This window comes from Phyllostomus discolor, chromosome 6 (genome assembly GCF_004126475.2).
Source record: "Phyllostomus discolor isolate MPI-MPIP mPhyDis1 chromosome 6, mPhyDis1.pri.v3, whole genome shotgun sequence".
Taxonomy (NCBI): Eukaryota; Metazoa; Chordata; class Mammalia; order Chiroptera; family Phyllostomidae; genus Phyllostomus; species Phyllostomus discolor.
This window is the reverse complement of record NC_040908.2, coordinates 159,887,809-159,906,566: the sequence shown is the minus strand read 5'-3', so window position 1 is coordinate 159,906,566 and position 18,758 is coordinate 159,887,809. Positions and strand designations below refer to the sequence as shown.

General features: G+C 49.7%; 1 protein-coding gene and 1 long non-coding RNA gene across 2 annotated transcripts; both read left to right on the top strand.

Annotated features, from left to right (window-relative positions):
* The first annotated feature begins 590 nt into the window (after positions 1–590).
* Positions 591–17,936, top strand: LOC118501359. The gene is made up of 3 exons (XR_004903999.1): positions 591–634; positions 2,546–2,548; positions 17,635–17,936. It is a non-coding gene; the product is annotated as an uncharacterized LOC118501359 (long non-coding RNA).
* On the top strand, positions 8,993–12,983 carry APLNR (apelin receptor). Its single transcript, XM_028517440.2, has one exon. It carries the CDS (start codon positions 9,521–9,523, stop codon positions 10,673–10,675), a length of 1,155 nt encoding a protein of 384 aa, XP_028373241.1. The 5' UTR covers positions 8,993–9,520; the 3' UTR covers positions 10,676–12,983.
* Positions 17,937–18,758: the final 822 nt, after the last annotated feature.

Genomic DNA, 18,758 nt, shown 5'->3' with positions numbered 1-18,758 from the left:
TCTTGGAGTGGACCTCTGTACATCCATTTTGTTTGGGACTCCCTGTGCTTCCTGGACTTGCACGTCTATTTCTTTCACCAAATTAGGGAAATTCTCTTTCATTATTTTTTCAAATAGATTTCCAATTTCTTGTTCTTTCTTTTCTCCTTCTGGCACACCTATGATGCAAATGTTGGACCTCTTAAAGTTGCCCCAGAGGCTGCTTATACTACTCTCATTTTTTAAAATTCTTTTTTCTTCTTCTTGTTCTTATTGGTTGTTCTTTGCTTCCTTATATTTCAAATCATTGATTTGATTCTTGGCTTCATCCACTCTACTGTTGTTTCACTATAAATTGTTCTTTATTTCAATTAGCGTATCCTTTGTTTCTGGCTGGATCTTTTTTTGCTGCTGAGGTCCTCACTAAGTTCCTTGAGCATCCTTATAACCACTGTTTTGAACTCTGCATCTGATAGATTGCTTATCATTGTTTTGTTTAGTTTTTTTTTTCCTGGAGTTTTGGTCTGTTCTTTCATTTAGGGCACATTTCTTTGTCTTCTCATTTTGGCAGCCTCCCTGTGTTTGTGTCTATGTATTAGGTAGAACTGCTATGACTCTGGGTCTTGGTATTATAGCCCAATGTAGTAGGTGTCCTGTGGCACAGCTTCTGCTATTACCCAAGTTGGGTACTTGCAGTGCACCCTTCATGTGGGCTGAGTACACCCTCCTCTTGTAGATGAGTCTTGATTCTGTTGGCAGGTCAATGGATAGGATTTACCCAGGCCAGTCAGCTGTATCATTTGGCTATGACCACTGACTACCCACCTCTGCCCTCTGTGGAGGATCAGCTGTGCAAGGGGCAGGGTGGTGGTGCTCCAGTGTGGTCTGCAGCTGTTCACTGGGTACTTTGGCCCGGGGGTTTCCTGGGGGTGCAGGCCAAGATCAACCCCCACCTGTGTTTTATCTGGGCTACCTTGTCTAAGCTATAAAGCAATCTGAGATTGCTGCTTGTGCTGGGCTTGGAGATTCCCAGGTGAAGCCAAGCTGTGAATCTAGGCTGGTTGCTGCTAGTGCCATGCCTGGAGACACTTAGCAAGAGGCAGTGGTGAGGTTCTGGTGGCTCAATGAGGCCAGCAGTTGCTTGTTTGAAAGGATTTAAGAAGTTGTGAAGCTTGAGCCAAGACTAGTCATTCATATGGAAAAGCTACTGTTAACAGCTGTAAGTTGGGTGGGATGGAGCCTCAGGGGACCTCCAGGGTGGATCCAACAGTGTTAGCCAGGCTCAGGAGTCTCAGATATGGCACCTGCCTCTGGGTTCTGTGGCTCTTCTTGCCTTTCTGTCTGGAAGAAAGCTGTCCCCCAGCTCTCGCCTTGATGCCAGCCACTGCTACAACTCTCCGTGTGCCACTGGTGCCTTTCAAGCTGCTACCTGGGTGCTGGAGCTCAGAGGGAGTGAGTATGTGTAAGCCTGTGTGTAGGTTCTTTAGGAGGAACTGCTTGGGACTCCAGAACTTTCTTCCACTGACTTAATTCCCACTGGTTTTTGCAGCCAGAAGTTATGGGTACTTACCTTCCTGGCACTTATACTCTAGGCTGGGGGATGTGGAGCAGGGCTGGGACTCCTTGGTCCAGAGATATCCTTCCCAAATTTTTATGCACCAACCTGTCCATGTGGGACCAACCTGTTCCATGTCCCCACCCCTCCTACCAGTCTGAATGGATGTGAATTCTTTAATTCTGTAGTTGTTAGACTTCCATCAACTCGATTTCTGATGGTTTTGTGTGTGGTTGTTCTATAATTTGGTTGTAATCTTGATGTGGTTGTGCAAGGAGGTAAGCCATGTTTTCCTATGCTGCCATCTTGACTGGAGGTCTCCCCCCACCCCACATTCGTCACATTTATCGTAGGTATCTTTTTTGCATGTCTGCAACTTACAGCTTTGATGTCCTTATTATCACATGGGTTCTATAGGATTTCTTTTCTGTGTAGATTCTTCTAAATGTGAGATTTTTTTTCCACCTGAAGCCCACACCACACTCATTAATAACAATTTTCTCTTGTGCAGATTATCTGATAATGAGAAAAAATACAATAAAAAATATAAATAAAATGTATTTATTTATTTTATTAAATTTATTGGGGTGACATTGGTTAATAAGATCACGTAGGTTTCAGATGTACAATTCTATGAAACGCCATCTGTATACTGCATTGCGTGCCCACCACCCAAAGTCAAATCTGCTTCCATCGCCATATGTTTGACTCCCTTTACCCTTTACCATCCCCTCACCTTCCTTCCCTCTGGTAACCACCATACTGTTGTCTATGAGTTTTTGTTTGTCTTTTTGTTCATTTGCTGCTTTTAGTTTTATAGCCTGCAGAGGAGTGAAATCATATGGTTCTTGACTTTTCTGTCTGACTTCACTCAGCATCAGATTCTCAAGATCCATCCATGCTGCCTCAAATGGCAGTGTTTCATCTTTTCTTACGGCTGAGTCCAGGGTCACTCCAATGGCAACAAAATAGTGGTTGGCTTTTCCAGCCTCATCCCCCATCAGCCCCCAGATAGTTCAAGCTCTTTCTCTCACATCTCTTCACCTTTGCCCCTGTCTTTCTGCCTGTGTGACATCCCTTCCATGTTGGGAGCTTCACCTCTACTCTCTTGTTGAATCCTCCTACCAGTCCCATATGATAGATACTATAGTAGCTCCCATTTTACAGATGAGAGAACTGAGACTTGAAATGATCAGGCTCCTCACCAAGGTAGCATGGCTTGTGAGTGGCAGCTGTGTGCGCTGAACATGCTGCTCTGTTGACAGTCACACTGTTGAATGAGCAGTGATGCCCCCAGTTGGAAGGGAAGTGGGCTGCCAGGCTCAGAAGTGAGTGTCTGGTCCACAGAGGCCCCTGGGTAGCCCTCAGACTGGGGAATAATAGAGGAGATTACTGTGCTGGGTTGAGGTAGGGAGGCAGCTTGACAATGCTCTTTACAGTTATGAGGGTCTAGGATGCGTTCCCATTCCAGGAGAGGGTGTGCTCCGGGCAGCCTGGACGGGGCAGTGTGCCTCCACTGCCTGCTTTGGCCCCAGGTGAGGGGCTTGGCTTCCTTCCTTAGTGGTGCACACTGGCCTTCCCCAGCTCCTGCGGCCCTGGCGCGGCCTCAGGGCCAGTTGCGTTGGTCCTCTCCCCTGGAGGGCCCGGCCCCACATCCTCCCATTGTCAGCACTGATGGAGTACCTCATTAATTTAGACTCACTGCAAAGACTCACTGTAAATATTTTTGGAAACACCACGTTGCTCTCTTGATGCCGGGTAGGGCTGGGTGTGAGCGGGGCCAGGGTCCCGTCCTCTTCTTCCTGACCTCCTTCCGGCCTCTGCTGGGTTTCCTGTCCTGGCTGTCTCCTGCCCAGGCTGCTCCTCCCATCCTAACAAAGGCCAGCGAGCTCCAAGGAGAAAGGCTTCCACTGGACCGATCTCTAGGGATGGGACAGGGAGACAGAATGGTGCAGGGGACAGGGCGCTTGACGGGATGGGGACACCTGGGTGAATTTCCTTTTCCTCCTTGGGCCTCACTTTCCAGTAAAGTCAAGTTTATGGAATAAACTTGCTTGCTTTCCTGTCCTCCCCTCACCAATGAGTTGTCACTTTGCAATGACTCTCTTTATCTGGCCCACTCCATTTATTAAATAATAATGAACTCATCTCAGTTTTGATTTATCAAAGGCATCCTGAGCAGCATGGACCAACCAACCAGTCACCATATCCAGGTGTGAAAATCCAAGCTGGAAGATAAAGCTGCAAATCCAGGCGGGCGCTTGACATTTAGAGAGCTCATTAAAGGGCAGGGGGGACGTGCCTTTTCCGAAAGGTTTTAGGAGGTGCGGTGCTGGCCCAGGCTATCTCCTGTCCCCCCTTAATACTGACCTCAGCTTGGGAGTCAGTGGCCTCAGTGAATTTTAGGAACCCTGCCTATTTTAGGTTATAGGAAACTAGCCCCCGTTCAGGAGGTTCTAAAGAAAGCGCTGACGGCTTCCGAGATTTCAGAAATGCTGGTCCGGCTGCCTGTGGCCAAATGGTCCCCATGTAGATAGTAGATAGTAAATCTGCATAACAGACTTACTAAAGATCTGTTATGCATAAGATGCTGTGCTAAGTAAGGTGGGGGGAGGTATGGTGGGTGAGGGGGTGGGAGGGGTGGATTCCAGACTCTTGTTCACAGTCTAACCAACAGCCCATTAGATGCAGCTTGAAGTTGTGCAGGGAGAGCAGACCCGACCCGATCCTGCCCATCACTGACCTGCTCCCCTGAGCGAGTCAGTTTACCTCCCTCTTTTGACCTTTTCAGTAAGAAATCCACTTCTCCAACTCCCCCGCGGAGCCACTGCCGCGATTCCCCCAGTCACACAAAGCTAGCCTCGCTGCTGCCCATGTCCACACGCACAGACAGGGACGCTGAGGCTCGGAGATGGGCCTGTCTAGGGTGACGCGGCAGCGCTTAGAACGCCAGCGACTCATTCTCTCTGCAAGCGCCCCCTCTCCATCGATGGTCTGCGTCCTTATCCAGTTTAACTCTCTGTCACTGACTTCCCTGCCTTTACCCTTTTGTCTCTTCCCCGCCCTAGGTCAGAGGTGCAGATCAGGGACAGGGTCTACACTTTCCCTCAGTTCCATGTGCACCCACTGCCTCCAGTGGGGTCTGCCCCGTAGTAGCTGCTGAATAAACATTTGCTCAGTGAATGAGTTAGTAGCCAAGATGGAACTGGGATGTGTGTATGTGTTTCCTGACTCCCAGGCCAGCGCGTTCTCCTGCGTTTGCCGTCTCCAGAGCCGGGGGAGGTCCAGGCGGTGGGAGGATGGCTGGGAGTTCAGAGCAGCACCAAATGGCCTGGGGAAGGGGGGGCCTGCTTTAATTGCCAGAAAGCAGCTGGCCATTTGTTTTTGGTCAGATAAGCTGCAAAAGCAGTACTTGTGAGTGTGTGAGTCTGGGATGGGGCAGGGTTAGGGTGCTGGAGAGGGGAGCGGAATCCCAGAGTGGGCTGGGCAGCCCTCCTGTTCCCCCTGCTCCTGGGCCCTCCCCTCCCCTTTCCCTGTGATAACACCACCAGCTGTTAGGGATGCAGCTGCTGCTGCCTCTTGGGAAGGGAGAAAAGGGCCCTGTTGTCCTGGGTGAGTTCTGAAGTTGCAGAGTTCAAAGTAGACCTGTGAAGTGAGGGGGCTGGAGCCGGGAGCCGGGAGGGAGGAGGTGAGAAGTCAGCAAGGGGCAGAGAAAGGCAGCTTCCACTTTGATGTCCTCCACCCAGAGCTAGCAGCAAGGCCTGGCAAGGTTCCTGTGTTTCCCCCTCATCCCGAGCCCTTAGAGAGATCCAATTAGCCACGCTTTCCTGTCTTCCCAGGGGGGTGTTTATCCAGATCCCTGACCCCACCACACACTCGCTGCGTAAATACTGCACCCAAAGCCCCATGCACATGCATGTCCTGTATGCTCACAGGTGACCCCATGGCACACGCCAGCCCTGCACACATGTATCACAGCCACACAACCATGGGCACAGAGGGCCAGGCTAGCTTCTACTCTCTATGCCAGGAACCAACCTGGGGATGGGGTGGTGAGAGCTATTAATTCCAGGGGTCCCCCAGTGTGAGGCCCTGTTCCCCTGGAGCTGTGCATCTCTGGCTCACCACAATACCCTAAGCAGTCCCCCAGGAAACCCGCTTGGCCTCTCCAGGGCCAGAGCCAGCCTGGGGAACACTGGCCAATAGCCCTGCCTTAGCTGCTGGTTTGCCAGATGGCTCAGGGTAGATTATTCTGGATCAATGTGGCAAAAAGTTGCCCTCGTTAATGAAGGAGAGAAGCCCTGGGGTGCAGACCAGCCCTTTCAATCTTTTTGCTGATAGCATTTTCATGGCTATAGTTTACCAGGCACCAAGTGGATGCAGGACAGGAATGGAAAGCAGGTTCTGCCTAGGTACGCTCTCTCTGGTGAGGGCTGCCTTCTGAGCCTTGGCGGCATGTGAGGTCTGCCTCCAGCCAGTGGTCCTTAAGCCTTCATCTTCTGTGTTGGGTGTCAGGCTGGGTAAGCCCTGAGGAGGGCTGATTCTGGTCCTTTTGGCCATTGCTGGTGGCCCTCAGCCCATCTGGTTCCAGCTGGCTCTTTGCTGGAGGCCAGGTCTTATCAGCATTCCACCTCCCCTGGCCCCAGCCAGTGGCATCCTCCCAGCCTCGGGCCCTCATTTCCACCAGTCTGATTCCTCTGGTGAGATTAACTGCCTCTAACCCCCTGTGAGGCAGAAAGCCTGAGGCCAGAGGATTAAAGTGATGGATGCACTTCTTCTCCCACAGGATCTCTATCTGGCTCAGGATCTAAGTGGGAACGACTAGGGAGAGGGACCTGATTTCAGGGCACTCCCAGCTCGCTTGCACCCCTCCCTCTATGTTCCCAGCTGCCAAGGACAGGGGTACCTGCAGCTTTCTGGGAGAGCAGAGACGTTTGGATTCACCGGAGGTCTTGAACTTGGCTTTTATTCTGGAATGTCCTGAGAAGTCATTTTATTTATAACAAGAGCATCATCTGTGAGCTGACTTGAGCCAGACACATTCCTGTACTACGCTAGTTTCCCTTTTGATAGGTCAAGTTTGAAGACGTCTGACGTGGTTAAAGGTTAACTATTGCCACCCAAGTTTGCTGTCAGATTATGACCATCAATCATTCTGCTGTGCACACAGGCTGCTATGAGACAAACATGCAGAAGCAAGCCGGTCCCAGGCCGTTTGGACCCTTGGTACTGTGAAAGTCAGGAAGCCCTGGCTTGGGTCCTACTGGGTGTCCCAACCATCATTTTTCAGACTGCTAAAGTTCTAGGGTCCTGTTAACTGCACAGCTGGCAGCGGGCAGCCAGGAGCCCTCTTTGGGAATGGCTGGGCACCGGGGCTGTTTCTGGATCAAGCTACGTTGCTAACTAACCCTGAGGGTTTAGTACAGACTGTTCCCTGGCAGGGTTCGTATGCCCTGCTCAATCAAGAGTGGGGAGTCTCTCTAAAATACTTTAGTCAATCTATTTTTAATTTTCCCCAAGAGAACTTATTTCAAAGTAAATTCCATGCATCCTAGCGCCGTTGTACATGTCTATAATGCTCAACAGATGACAAATACTTCCATTTAAAAAGGGTTGGAGTGTTTCCTTTGGGAACATAGTGGTTTAGTCCGTGAACTCAAGACAGCCTTGGTTCAAGTTCTGATTCTGGCAATTACTAGTTGGGTGACCTTGACCAGGTTATTCTTCCTTCCTGTATCTGAATTTCCTCGTTTGGAAAATGAGAGTGCCTACTTCCTAAAGTTGCCTTGCCAATTAAAGGAGATAAGGACATATAAAACAGAAAACATGCTAGAAGAATGCCTGGCACATAGTAGGGGCTCAATAGGTAATCCTCAGGACAAACATCAAGGTGGTCTGTTTTGCACATTGCCTTTAGGTAAATGTCACCCAAGACCCTCAGGATCTTCCTTATCTTTCTCTGCAGCCTCTTCCTGCATCTCCCATTGCACCCGAAGGCTTTGGCCATGTTTATTTTCATTTTACTGTCTTTGCATTTTATGTTTCTTCCTCCTGGTCTGTGCTCCCTGGTTTTCTCCCACCTTCTATTCTTGGCAAGCTCCTGTCCAAACAGCACCAACTGGGGGCCCGAGGACATGTTTTCCTGGTCCCGTCCTATCTTTTTAAAAAGGAATTTAATCTCTCAAATTTAAAAATCAGGAAATTTCTCATAAAAATCCAGAATTTGAAGTTATGGTGAAAAACCGGAAGGCAGGAAGATGCTGGCAACCAGAGACTGAGCTGAGGAGGCCTCCTTTTGGGTGGAGTGTGCTTGCTCTGGTTTGCTGCAGGCTCCACCACTCCCTATTGTCTCCAACTGGCCGTTTTACCTGTATACAGTCTCAGTCTTGGCCTTGCGGGTATTTAAGTTTGGGTGTTCCAGCTTTAAGGCACCTGCAGAAGCGCTGCTGACCAAATGTTCCTGGAGACAAGATTCTAGTTTTCTAAGACTTTCGCTTCGGTTGTGGGCAAGACTCACCTCCTGATTTTGTGTCATCTCCTCTTTGCCCACATTTAACTGGCCTCCTCTGCTCTTGGGGTGGGGTGGGTATTTTTTACTTTACCTTTTGCGTCCCTCCCTCCTGCCTGCCAGAGGTCCCAGAGAAGTGGGCAGACAGGGCAGAATGAGTTTCCAGAGGACTACTGCACGGCATCTACTCAGCGGCTACCCGATTCTCTGCTTCCTCCTCTAATTGTAACTTCCTGTCCTCACATGGCCTTATAGGAACCCCCTGCTCCGTGCAGGGCATACAAACCTGAGGCTGAAATGCATCTTTATTCTCATTGCACAGTACTTCATCCTCCTTTTATTCTCTGCCTAATTCATCCATCCACTTAGTCACTCAACAACCACTTAGTGATCACCAACTGCATGCCGGGCACTGTTAAGTGCTTACAGAAGAAGACAAGCAAACAGTAACACCGGACCAAAATTCATCCTGTGACGTTGGGCAGGACATTTACCTCGTTAGGTCTCAATTTCTCCACAGATTTAGTGACGTGATTAGAGATTCTTTTCTCTGGGTTTGTTTTCATCCTGTGACTCTGTCCTGACTCTCTGAAACTCATTATACCATATGCAAACTGCTATCTGCCATCAGCCTACGAACTCTAGAGAAACCCCCCTATTACTGTATCTGTAAAATATAAAAGTTCCCAGAAAGAGGGTTGGAGCTGAAGAGCAAAAGAGAATGAAGTCTTGGCTGGGTGGGGGCTAGGAGGACAGGCGTGGAGGGAGGGTGGGGCAGACTCAAAGGGCAAGACTGCCTGCCAGGAGGGCTTGCCAGATGCTCAGACCATCCTTAGAAATCTCACCCTCCTAGTCCCCAGCCTGCCCTGGCTCCAGCTCAGGCTAAATTGCAATGTGCATAATCTGCCCCATTTTGAGAAGATGGGAGGGGGTGAGAACAGGAGGGAGGTGAAGACCGAGAAGGGGGCTGCTCCAAGGGCCAGAGGAAACCAGAAGGATAGAGGCGGGACCAGGAGCAGAGCTGGCTGCAAGCCACAGATAACATTCTGCCCAGCACAGCAGGGGTCAATTTGGTCTACTTGCCCAGTGACAAGAAGGAAAAAAAAAAAGTGGGCTGTAACTTAAAGATCTTAAGACTCACAAGTGAGGGGTTGGTTTGGAGGTGGGAGGAGGGAGTGACGAGCCAAGGAGGAGACAGAGACTCAGGAGGGCGCAGGAAGTGTCTCTGCTGAGGCTGGGGTGAGGCAGGAGAGGGTGGAGGGAAGTCTGCAGGAGCAGGCATCCTCCAGGGTCCCAAGAATCTGCAGGCAGCTCCTCCCGCCGCTGGGAAGGGCTCTGGACACCTTCAGCTCTTCTTGCCTGCTCTCCAAGGCTCAGTCAAGCCAGAAGCGCTGGGTGCTTGCTTGCTGAATTGGTGACACAGCCTCGGAGCTGGTTCCCCCGGGGACCTCCTGTTCGTCTTCTCTTTGTCCCCCAGCATGGAGGAAGGTGTCGAATTTGACGACTACGGGGCAGACAACCAGTCCGAGTGTGAGTACACAGACTGGAAGTCCTCAGGGGCCCTCATCCCTGCCATCTACATGCTGGTCTTTCTCCTGGGCACCACGGGCAACGGCCTGGTGCTCTGGACCGTATTTCGAAGCAGCCGGGAGAAGAGGCGCTCTGCTGACATCTTCATCTCCAGCCTGGCCGTAGCTGATCTGACTTTCGTGGTGACCCTGCCGCTGTGGGCCACCTACACCTACCGGGACTATGACTGGCCCTTCGGTACCTTCGCCTGTAAGCTCAGCAGCTATCTCATCTTCGTCAACATGTACGCCAGCGTCTTCTGCCTCACTGGCCTCAGCTTCGACCGCTACCTGGCCATCGTGAGACCCGTGGCCAATGCTCGCCTGAGGCTGCGGGTCAGTGGGTCCGTGGCCACGGCGGTCCTGTGGGTGCTGGCCGCCCTCTTGGCCATGCCGGTCATGGTGTTCCGTGCCACAGGCCCCACCATGCTTCCCAACCCGGACAACATCACCAAGATGCAGTGTTACATGGACTACTCCATGGTGGCCACCTCCAGCTCCGAGTGGGCCTGGGAGGTGGGCCTAGGAGTCTCGTCCACGGCCCTGGGCTTTGTGGTGCCCTTCACCATCATGCTGACCTGCTACTTCTTCATCGCGCAAACCATCGCAGGCCACTTCCGCAAGGAGCGCATCGAGGGCCTAAGGAAGCGGCGCCGGCTGCTCAGCATCATTGTGGTGCTGGTGGTGACCTTCGCCCTGTGCTGGATGCCCTACCACCTGGTGAAGACGCTCTACATGCTGGGCAGCCTCCTGCACTGGCCCTGTGGCTTCGACCTCTTTCTCATGAACGTCTTCCCCTACTGCACCTGCATCAGCTACGTCAACAGCTGCCTCAACCCCTTCCTCTACGCCTTCTTTGACCCCCGCTTCCGCCAGGCCTGCACCTCCATGCTCTGCTGGGGCCACAGCAGGTGTGGGAGCGCCTCCCACAGCAGCAGTGGGGAGAAGTCGGCCAGCTACTCTTCGGGGCACAGCCAGGGGCCGGGCTCCAACACTGGGAAGGGCGGAGAGCAGACACAGGAAAAATCCATCCCCTACAGCCAAGAGACCCTCGTGGTTGACTAGGGCTGGGATCCCAGAGAAGCCTGGTGCCCTCTGTCCTGCCCCAGCCCTTGCCCTTGCTCTCCGAAAGTCAGGTAGCATGAGGGCACTTTCTCTCTTGCACTTGACTCCTTTCCTGGCTCCCTGCCTCCTGCCTCCCTCCTGTACTCCTTTCTCCTTCAGTTTCGGGCAGATGTTTCTGGTGCAGTGGGAGGACACAGAGCCCTGCAGACCCACGCTCAGCCACTCGGCGTCTGTGAGACTGACTTTGCGCCGGTCTCTTAACTTCTCTGAGCCTCACTTTCTCCATTCGTGTGAAATGGGGGAAGTCATACCGGCACTAAAATGACGTGTGCGTATGTCTCAATAAAATTTGGTTTCCCAGCTTCCTTCCTTCTTTCTTGCATCTCCAGCTCTTTTTTCCTCCCTCCTTTCTGTTGAGTTTTCTCTACCCTTGTCCTCCTGCTGTTTTTCCCTCTATCTTTGTATTTTTTTCCTCTGAATCCTTGCCTCTGGCTCCCACCCCCTCTCCCATTGCTCATCACCCCCCACCCCCTGCCATCCCTTCTTCTTCATTTTTTAACCTCCTTGTTGTGAGGGACTCCCAAGGGTTAAGAATCCTGCAGCTTGTAAACACTGCCCCTGTTCAAGCTTTTTATCCTGTTCTCTGAGGAAGCCAAGGAAGCAAGCTGGGGCGGGGGTGGGCTGGGTGTCAGCGGAGTTAGTGCTCCAGTCTGCAGACGGGAGCTCCAGAACTTTCCTCCAAATTGGATCAGAGTGCTGTGATGTCGGGCACCTGGGGCAGGGGTAGGGAGCCCCTTTCCCGCAGCCCACCCATGGTGCCCAACTAGTTGTGTTTCCTCTAGTTTTTCTGGGACCCTGTCATCCACCCCTATTCTCTGCAGGAACTGGAAGTCACTGGGGTTGACAAGCAACGGGCTCCCTGGATTCCTTCTGTGAGTAGGGCATTGGGAAGGGAAAGTGGAGGAAAAGGGGAGTCAGCATTTGGTCTATGTGCTGCTTGGCCTTGATCCCCAAATCCTGGTCCCTCCAACCTCCTCCAGAGCTGAGCTGACCTCACCCCACCCGTCTCTCCCCCAGGACATTTTTCTTGGGCACTGGTGCTACTTTAGTGTCAAGAGTCACTTTGGCTGTGGCAGAGACTCTTGTATGTATATATGTATATATATGTAAGCCTGGATGAGCATAGGATGATAGCAGCGTGCTTATGTCACTTGTCACTTGGATGAACCTCTCTTCCCCACAACACATGCATCTCCATTTTCCTTTGAGGGAAGAAGGGACTTATTGAGGCAATATTGAATAAGCATGAGCCCACCCCCACTGGATTTGGGGGGCTGCGACGGCTGGTCCGTGCTTTCAGAGAGAAGTCTGTGTTTGTGTTCGCTCCTGGCTCCCTGTAGGGACATCTTTCCCCAAAGTAGCTGGCAACTGAGGCCTGGGGATAAACTGTAGTCTTATGTGCTGGGCCCTCATGCTCTCCCTAGTTCCATGAGGCAAACAGGAGGCTGGTGAAGAGCTGCCCTTGGCACCTTTCCCAGGCCTTCTCCCCTTGCTTTGAGTTCATGGTTTCCTTCAGCACCTTCCCTGTTTCCAGGGTCCGTGACCTCTTCCTAAGAGGGGGGCGGGACCAACTTATCATGGAATGAAGAGCTCTGTGGGTTTTTTCTCACCTCACCTTGATGATGGGACCCCTTGGCTTCTCCCGCTCTGCCAGGGGGCTGGGAACAATGACTGGAACAGCCACACAGGGCTGACAGCAGATGTCCACACGCCCAGAGAGACCTTGGGGGTGGAATAGATGGTGGGGCCTTTGTGAGCTGGGAGAAGGGTGTGTATGTTCCGGGTTTTGTTTAGAAGATTCTGGATGTGGAGGACAAGATATAAACCACGGAGGCAGGAAGAGCCCAGCTTGGTGTAAATGGACATCTTGGCCATTGTTGGGATGGAGCCAGCTCTGGGAGCAGAGGAAGGAGGAGACGGAGAATGGAGAGACTCAACTTAGTAGTCTCCCCATCACAACCCAGAATCTTCCACAGACTCACTCTCTTGGCCCGGGGCTGTCCTCAAAGCATTCAGTCAAGGGGGAAGGGAGCTTCTACAAGGGAGGAGGGTACCCCTCTGAGGCCCTCCTGGGGACCTGCAGCAACCTCCTGCCTGGAACTCAGCAGCAGCAGCTCTGGGCAGAGGGTGGAGGAGTCTGCCTGCCGCTCCCCTCCCTCAACCCCTACCCCACCCCTTTGTTGCAATGTCTGTGCTATTTTCTGACCGTTGGTCACTGCGGTTCATCAAATAAATCTGTTTTGTGTAACTGTTGTGTTCAAAGACTCTTCTCACACAAGTGTCTTGGGCTGCTGAAAGGATCCCCAGTTTACAAACATGACAGTGGGAGGTGGAGTGACCCTGGCTGAGAGGGAGCGAGAGGGGATGCGGAAGCTGAAAGGACTGAAGTGGGAAACTGGAAAGGATGTGGGGAGGCAGGGAGAAGGTGGAGAAAGTAGACCCCAAGGAGGCAAAGGCTGTGGAGTGAGATTAGGAAGAAGACCAAGCGAACAGAGGGATGGGAAGCAGATATGCTACGTTTTTGTGCTCAGAAAAGCCTAGGACAAATGGGCACATATTCTGGAGTCTGGAGCATAGGTCTAGGGGAAAACATTAACATTCCTTCTTCCCATGGACGCTGACCTATTATTTACTCATTCATCTCTTTATTCATTTATCATCCTCTATTAACCATTCATTCATTCATTCAGTATCACTTGAGCATCCATTTAGTTTAGACCAGAAGTTCCAATGCTTGTTCTCTAGTCAGAGCCACTCTGGATGGGTTGAAAATACTCATCTTCAGTGTCACCCGGACCAATGAACCTGAGCCTCCTGGACTCACCCCAGATGTTTATAATTGGTAAAACCTGCTCAGATGACTCTGCAGGGAGGCCAAGTCCGGAGAGGTCTCCCCCTACATAGATTCTAAATTAATGTGGGTACAAAAGACTAGAGTCTTCCCCGGCAGGGGAAGCCGGGCCATGGATCTGAGGGAGGACAGGGCTGGAATGGTCCTCAGGGAGAAATATTCAGTTGAGAGATGTCTCCACACCTCTTCCACAAAGACCTCTGGTACTAAGAACATTTGCAGATGACACAACCATTACCGTAAAACAGATGGGAACATGAGAGTTCCCATTTACTGCGTTTTACCACTGTGCTAGCATTTTCCAAGCATTATCTCATTTAATCCTTGCAACCCTGTGAGAGGGTTATTTTCACCTCATTTTGCCAAAAAGGACATTGGAGTTCAGAGAGCTAGTTAGGTCCCTCAACCAAGGTTACACAGCCAGTTCATAGAAGAGCCAGACCTGGAACCAGCCAAGTATAACTCCAGAGCCCACGCTCTTGACCACTGTTCCTCCCAAAGCACAGATGATGCTGTTTCAGGTGGGTGGGAAGGAAGGTGGGGTGTCATCTGTAAGATGCCTGCCACACATGGACCACACGTGGAGAGCACTGCATGGACAGGCAGGGACAGGGCAGGATGGGGACAGGAGAGGGATGGTGGACGATTCATGAGAGGGATGGAGAAAGAGAGAGGAGAGAGAGGTGGGAGGGGAAGGAATTGGAAAAGAGACAGACAGAGACAGAGATGCAAAAAAAAAGGAGAGACAGAGACAGAGAAGAGAAACAGAGACAGGGAGTGAGAAGGCAGGTGGGGAGCAGAGGCTGGGAGGAGCTGGAGGCCAGGGTAGCTCTCAATGTTTGTTTTCAGTCTTCTGAAACACACCAGGGAAAACCCTGCAGGAATTTACAACTGTAGTGACAAACTATACATCCTATTTTTTTAAAAGATGCTGTTGAAAAAAACCCTAACCAACTCTCCAGGGAAATTTGAAGTAAGTTACCCACCCCCAGCTCCCAAATTTTAAGATTATAGAGCACTTAATAATTCATGTGTTTACACGTTTCTTCATTTTATTCACTCATTCACGCGCTCGCTTGCTTATTCCACAAGCCCTTATTTATTACCTACGTGCCGAGCAGTGTGCTGAGCACAGGATCAAACAGTGAACGTGACCCAGGGGCTGCTAGTTTGTGTTGGAAACTGACAGTTGAATGAGCGATTATGCTTGAGTTTGGTTTGAAGGAAGGGAATGTAGGAAGTGTTTGGAGGGCCTGATCCTGACAATGGAATGAATCAGTCTGGGTGGATGCCAGGAGGCTGCTGGCTAAGAGTGAAGGGGAGTGGTCCGTGGAGACACTGTTCTGTGCAAAGGAAGTGCCCACAGATAAGAGAACACGCAGCCCTCTGAGGAACCGGAGAGAGAGCTCATCTTGTTTTCACCTCAAGCCCACCCCAGCTTTGGGAGATGAGCCAGGCAGAGGCATGGGGAAAAACTTGCCCAGGTCTCAGGGTGTGAATGACAAGCAGATCAGGGGCTGGGACTAAGATCTAGTCTTTAGACCCCTTAGGGGAGCCAGAGGTTTTTTGTGTGTGTGTGTGTGTGACTTCTAGTTTCTTTTCTTCCTGTAAGATACCTGCCAGGGTCTTTCAAACAGGCTGGGAGTTCTGTTGGAGGAAAATGCTAAGAAGAGGCAGATGGATCTCTTAGGAAGACCCCCACCTGAAGCTAGAAGGACACCCAGCAGAACAGGCTCTAGATACGATGGTCCCATATCTCAGCAGGTAGTACTCTGTCTGCATGAACTCCAGGGTTTTGAAGCGTGCAGGCACTGATTCAGTGGGTGCAGCTCTTCTCAGTTATTGCCCCAAATACTTATAAAGTCGCTGTGAGTGACCTTTGAGTCACAAAGACATGACACAGGAAGCTTAAAATTAAGTGGGTACAACAAGGGAGATTTGGAGATGTTGGGCTGATTCTAGAGGTTTTGATTTGTAGTTTGAGCATTAGAGTATCAAGCAATGTCCATTGATTTGTTTACCCAAAAGGCTTTATTTTTTATTTTATTTAATTATTAAAAGCTTTTTAATGCTCATCCAAGGGCATTTTTTTTCATTGTTTGAGAGAGAAAGAGAGAGAGAGAGAGAGAGAGAGAGAAGCATCGATGTTAAAGAGAAACATTGATTAATTGCTTTCTCATATGCACCATGACAGGGATCAACCTGTGTATATGCCCTGACTGGGAATCAAACCTACTCCCTTTCAGTCGACAGGACAATGCTCCAACCAACTGAGTCACACAGTCCAGGGCAACAAACTTTTATTTAGTACCTACAGTATGCCTGAGACTCTTAGAAGCTGTGGCTACAGAGGTAGACCAGACATGATCTGTCTTCTAGTTTTACCCTCCCATTGAGTAGATGGGTAAATTAAGGCCCACAGAGGGGGAACAATTTATACAAGATCTCATGGTGAAAAGATGGCAGGTAAGACTAGAACTCTCATGCTCACTGCCAGGCAAGACCATGTTCCATAGCTTCAGGCTTAGAAAAGAAAGAAGGTCTTTTATTGAGACTATGAAGAACAAGTGGGGTGGGTCAAAACAATGGTGGACCACTAACTGGGACGGGGAGGGCACAAAGGTGCTTGAAGATGATTAGCCATAGTTTTGTTAATATATCTTTCATTTTAGAAGAGTTTTATTTTATTTTTTAAAAATTATGTCTTATTGATTATGCTATGCAGTTGTCCTGATTTTTCTCCCTTTGTCCCCCTCCACTCAGCATCCCCCAGTCCCTCAGGCCATCCTCACACCATTGTTCATGTCCATGGGTCATGTATATAAAGTTCTTCGGCTACTTCATTTTCTATCCTGTACTTTACATCCCCATGTCTATTCTGTAAGTACTTATTTGTACTTCTTAATCACCTCATCTCTTCATCCATTTCCCCACAACACCCCCACCCCCACCACCGCATCTGGCAACCATGAAAACATTCTCTGTATCCATGGTTCTATCTCTGTTCTTCTCGTTTGCTTAGCTTGTTTTTTAGATTCAGTTGTTGATAGGTATATATTTTTGCCATTTTATTGTTCAAACTTTTGATATTCTTCTTTTTCTTAAATAATTCTCATTAACATTTTATAAAATGATGGTCTGGTGATGATGAACTCTTTTAGTTTTTTCTTGCCTGGGAAGCTCTTTCTCTGCCCTCCGATTCTAAATGATAGCTTTACTGGGTAGAGCAATCTTGGCTGTAGGTTCTTGCTTTTCATGACTTTGTATATTTCTTGCCAGTCCCTTCCAGCCTGCAAAATTTCTTTTGAGAAATTAGCTGACAGTCTTATGGGAACTCCTCTGTAAGTAACTAACTTCTTTTCTCTTGCTGTTTTTAAAGTTCTCTCTTTGTCTTTAAACTTTGGCATTTTAATTATGATGTGTCTTGGAGTGGACCTTTGCACATTCCTCTTGTTTGGGACTCCCTGTGCTTCCTGGACTTGCACGTCTATTTCTTTCACCAAATTAGGGAAGTTTTCTTTCATTACTTTTTCAAATAGATTTCCAATTTCTTGTTCTTTCTTTTCTCCTTCTGGCACACCTATGATGCAAATGTTGGCCCTCTTGAAATTGTCCCAGAGGCTGCTTATAATATCCTTAATTTTTTATTCTTTTTTCTTCTTCTTGTTCTGATTGGTTGTTTTTTGATTCCTCATGTTCCAAGTTATTGATTTGATTCTTGGCTTTATTCACTCTACTGTTGTTTCACTATAAATTGTTCTTTATCTCAATTAGCGTATCCTTTGTTTCTGACTGGATCTTTTTTATGCTGCTGAGGTACTCACTAAGCTCTTTGAGCATCCTTATAACCACTGTTTTGAACTCTGCATCTGATAGATTGCTTATCATCATTTTGTTTAGGTTTTTTTTTTTGGAGTTTTGGTCTGTTCTTTCATTTGAGGCACATTTCTTTGTCTTCTCATTTTTGGCAGCCTCCCTGTGTTTGTGTCTGTGTATTAGGTAGAGCTGCTATGACTCTGGGTCTTGGTAGTGTGGCCCAATGTAGTAGGCATCCAGTGGCACAGCCTCCCCTATGACCCAAGGTGGGTACTCGAGGTGCTCCCGTCATGTGGGCTGAGTACACCCTCTTTTTGTAGATGAGTCTTGATTGATGTTGGCAGATCAATGGGTGGCATTTACCTAGGCCAGCCAGCTGCAAGGATTGGCTGTGACCACTGACAACCAACCTGTGCCCTCTGTGGGGGATCAGCTGGTCAGAGGCAGAGTGATGGTGCTTTGATGTGGTCTGTAGCTGTCCACTGGGTGCACTGGCCCTGGGGTTTCCTGGGCAGTGCAGGCCAAGGTCAGCCCCCACCTGTGTTTTTCTTGGGGCACCCCATTTGAGCTATAAAGCAATTTGAGGTGGCTGATACTTGTGCTGGGCTTGGAGATTCCCAGGCAAAGCCAAGCTGTGAATCTAGGCTGGCTGCTCCTAGTGCTGGGCCTGGGGCTCACTAAGGCCAGCTGTTGCTTGTTTGATAGGATTTAGGAAATTGTGAAGCATGAGCCAAGACCAGCCATTCATATGGAAAAGTAGCTTGGGTGGGGTGAAGTCTCCAAGGTGGGTCAAATAGTGTTAGCCAGTTTGATGGATTCTCAGACATGGCACCAGCTTGCAGGCTCTGTGTGGGGAGGGTTTAGAAAAGGGACAATGGCCTCCTCTTGCCTGGATGCCAGACACTTTGGTTTCCCCCTGTATACCACTGTTGCCTTTGAAGCTGCTACCCCAGTGCTGGATTCCAGAGGGAGTGAGTCTGAGTAGGTGAGTCTGTGTGTGGGTTCTTTAAGAGGAACTGCTTGGGACTCCAGAGGTTTCTTCTACTGAGTCAGTCATCACTGTTTTTTGCAGCCAGAAGTTGTGGGGACTTATCTTCCTGGCATTGGAACCTTGGGTTTGGAGTCCTAGTGGGGGGCCGAGACTCTTTCCTCCTGAGATATCCCTTCTAAATTTTTATCCACTATGCGTGGGTAGGGACCAGCATGTTCTGGGTTTGCACTCCTCCTACCAGTTTGGATGGATGTGGCTTCTTTAATTCTGTAGTCATCAGACCTCCGTTCAACTTGATTTCTGATGGTTCTGAGTGATGGTTGCTGTACATTTTAGATGTAATTTTGATGTGGTTGTGTGAAGAG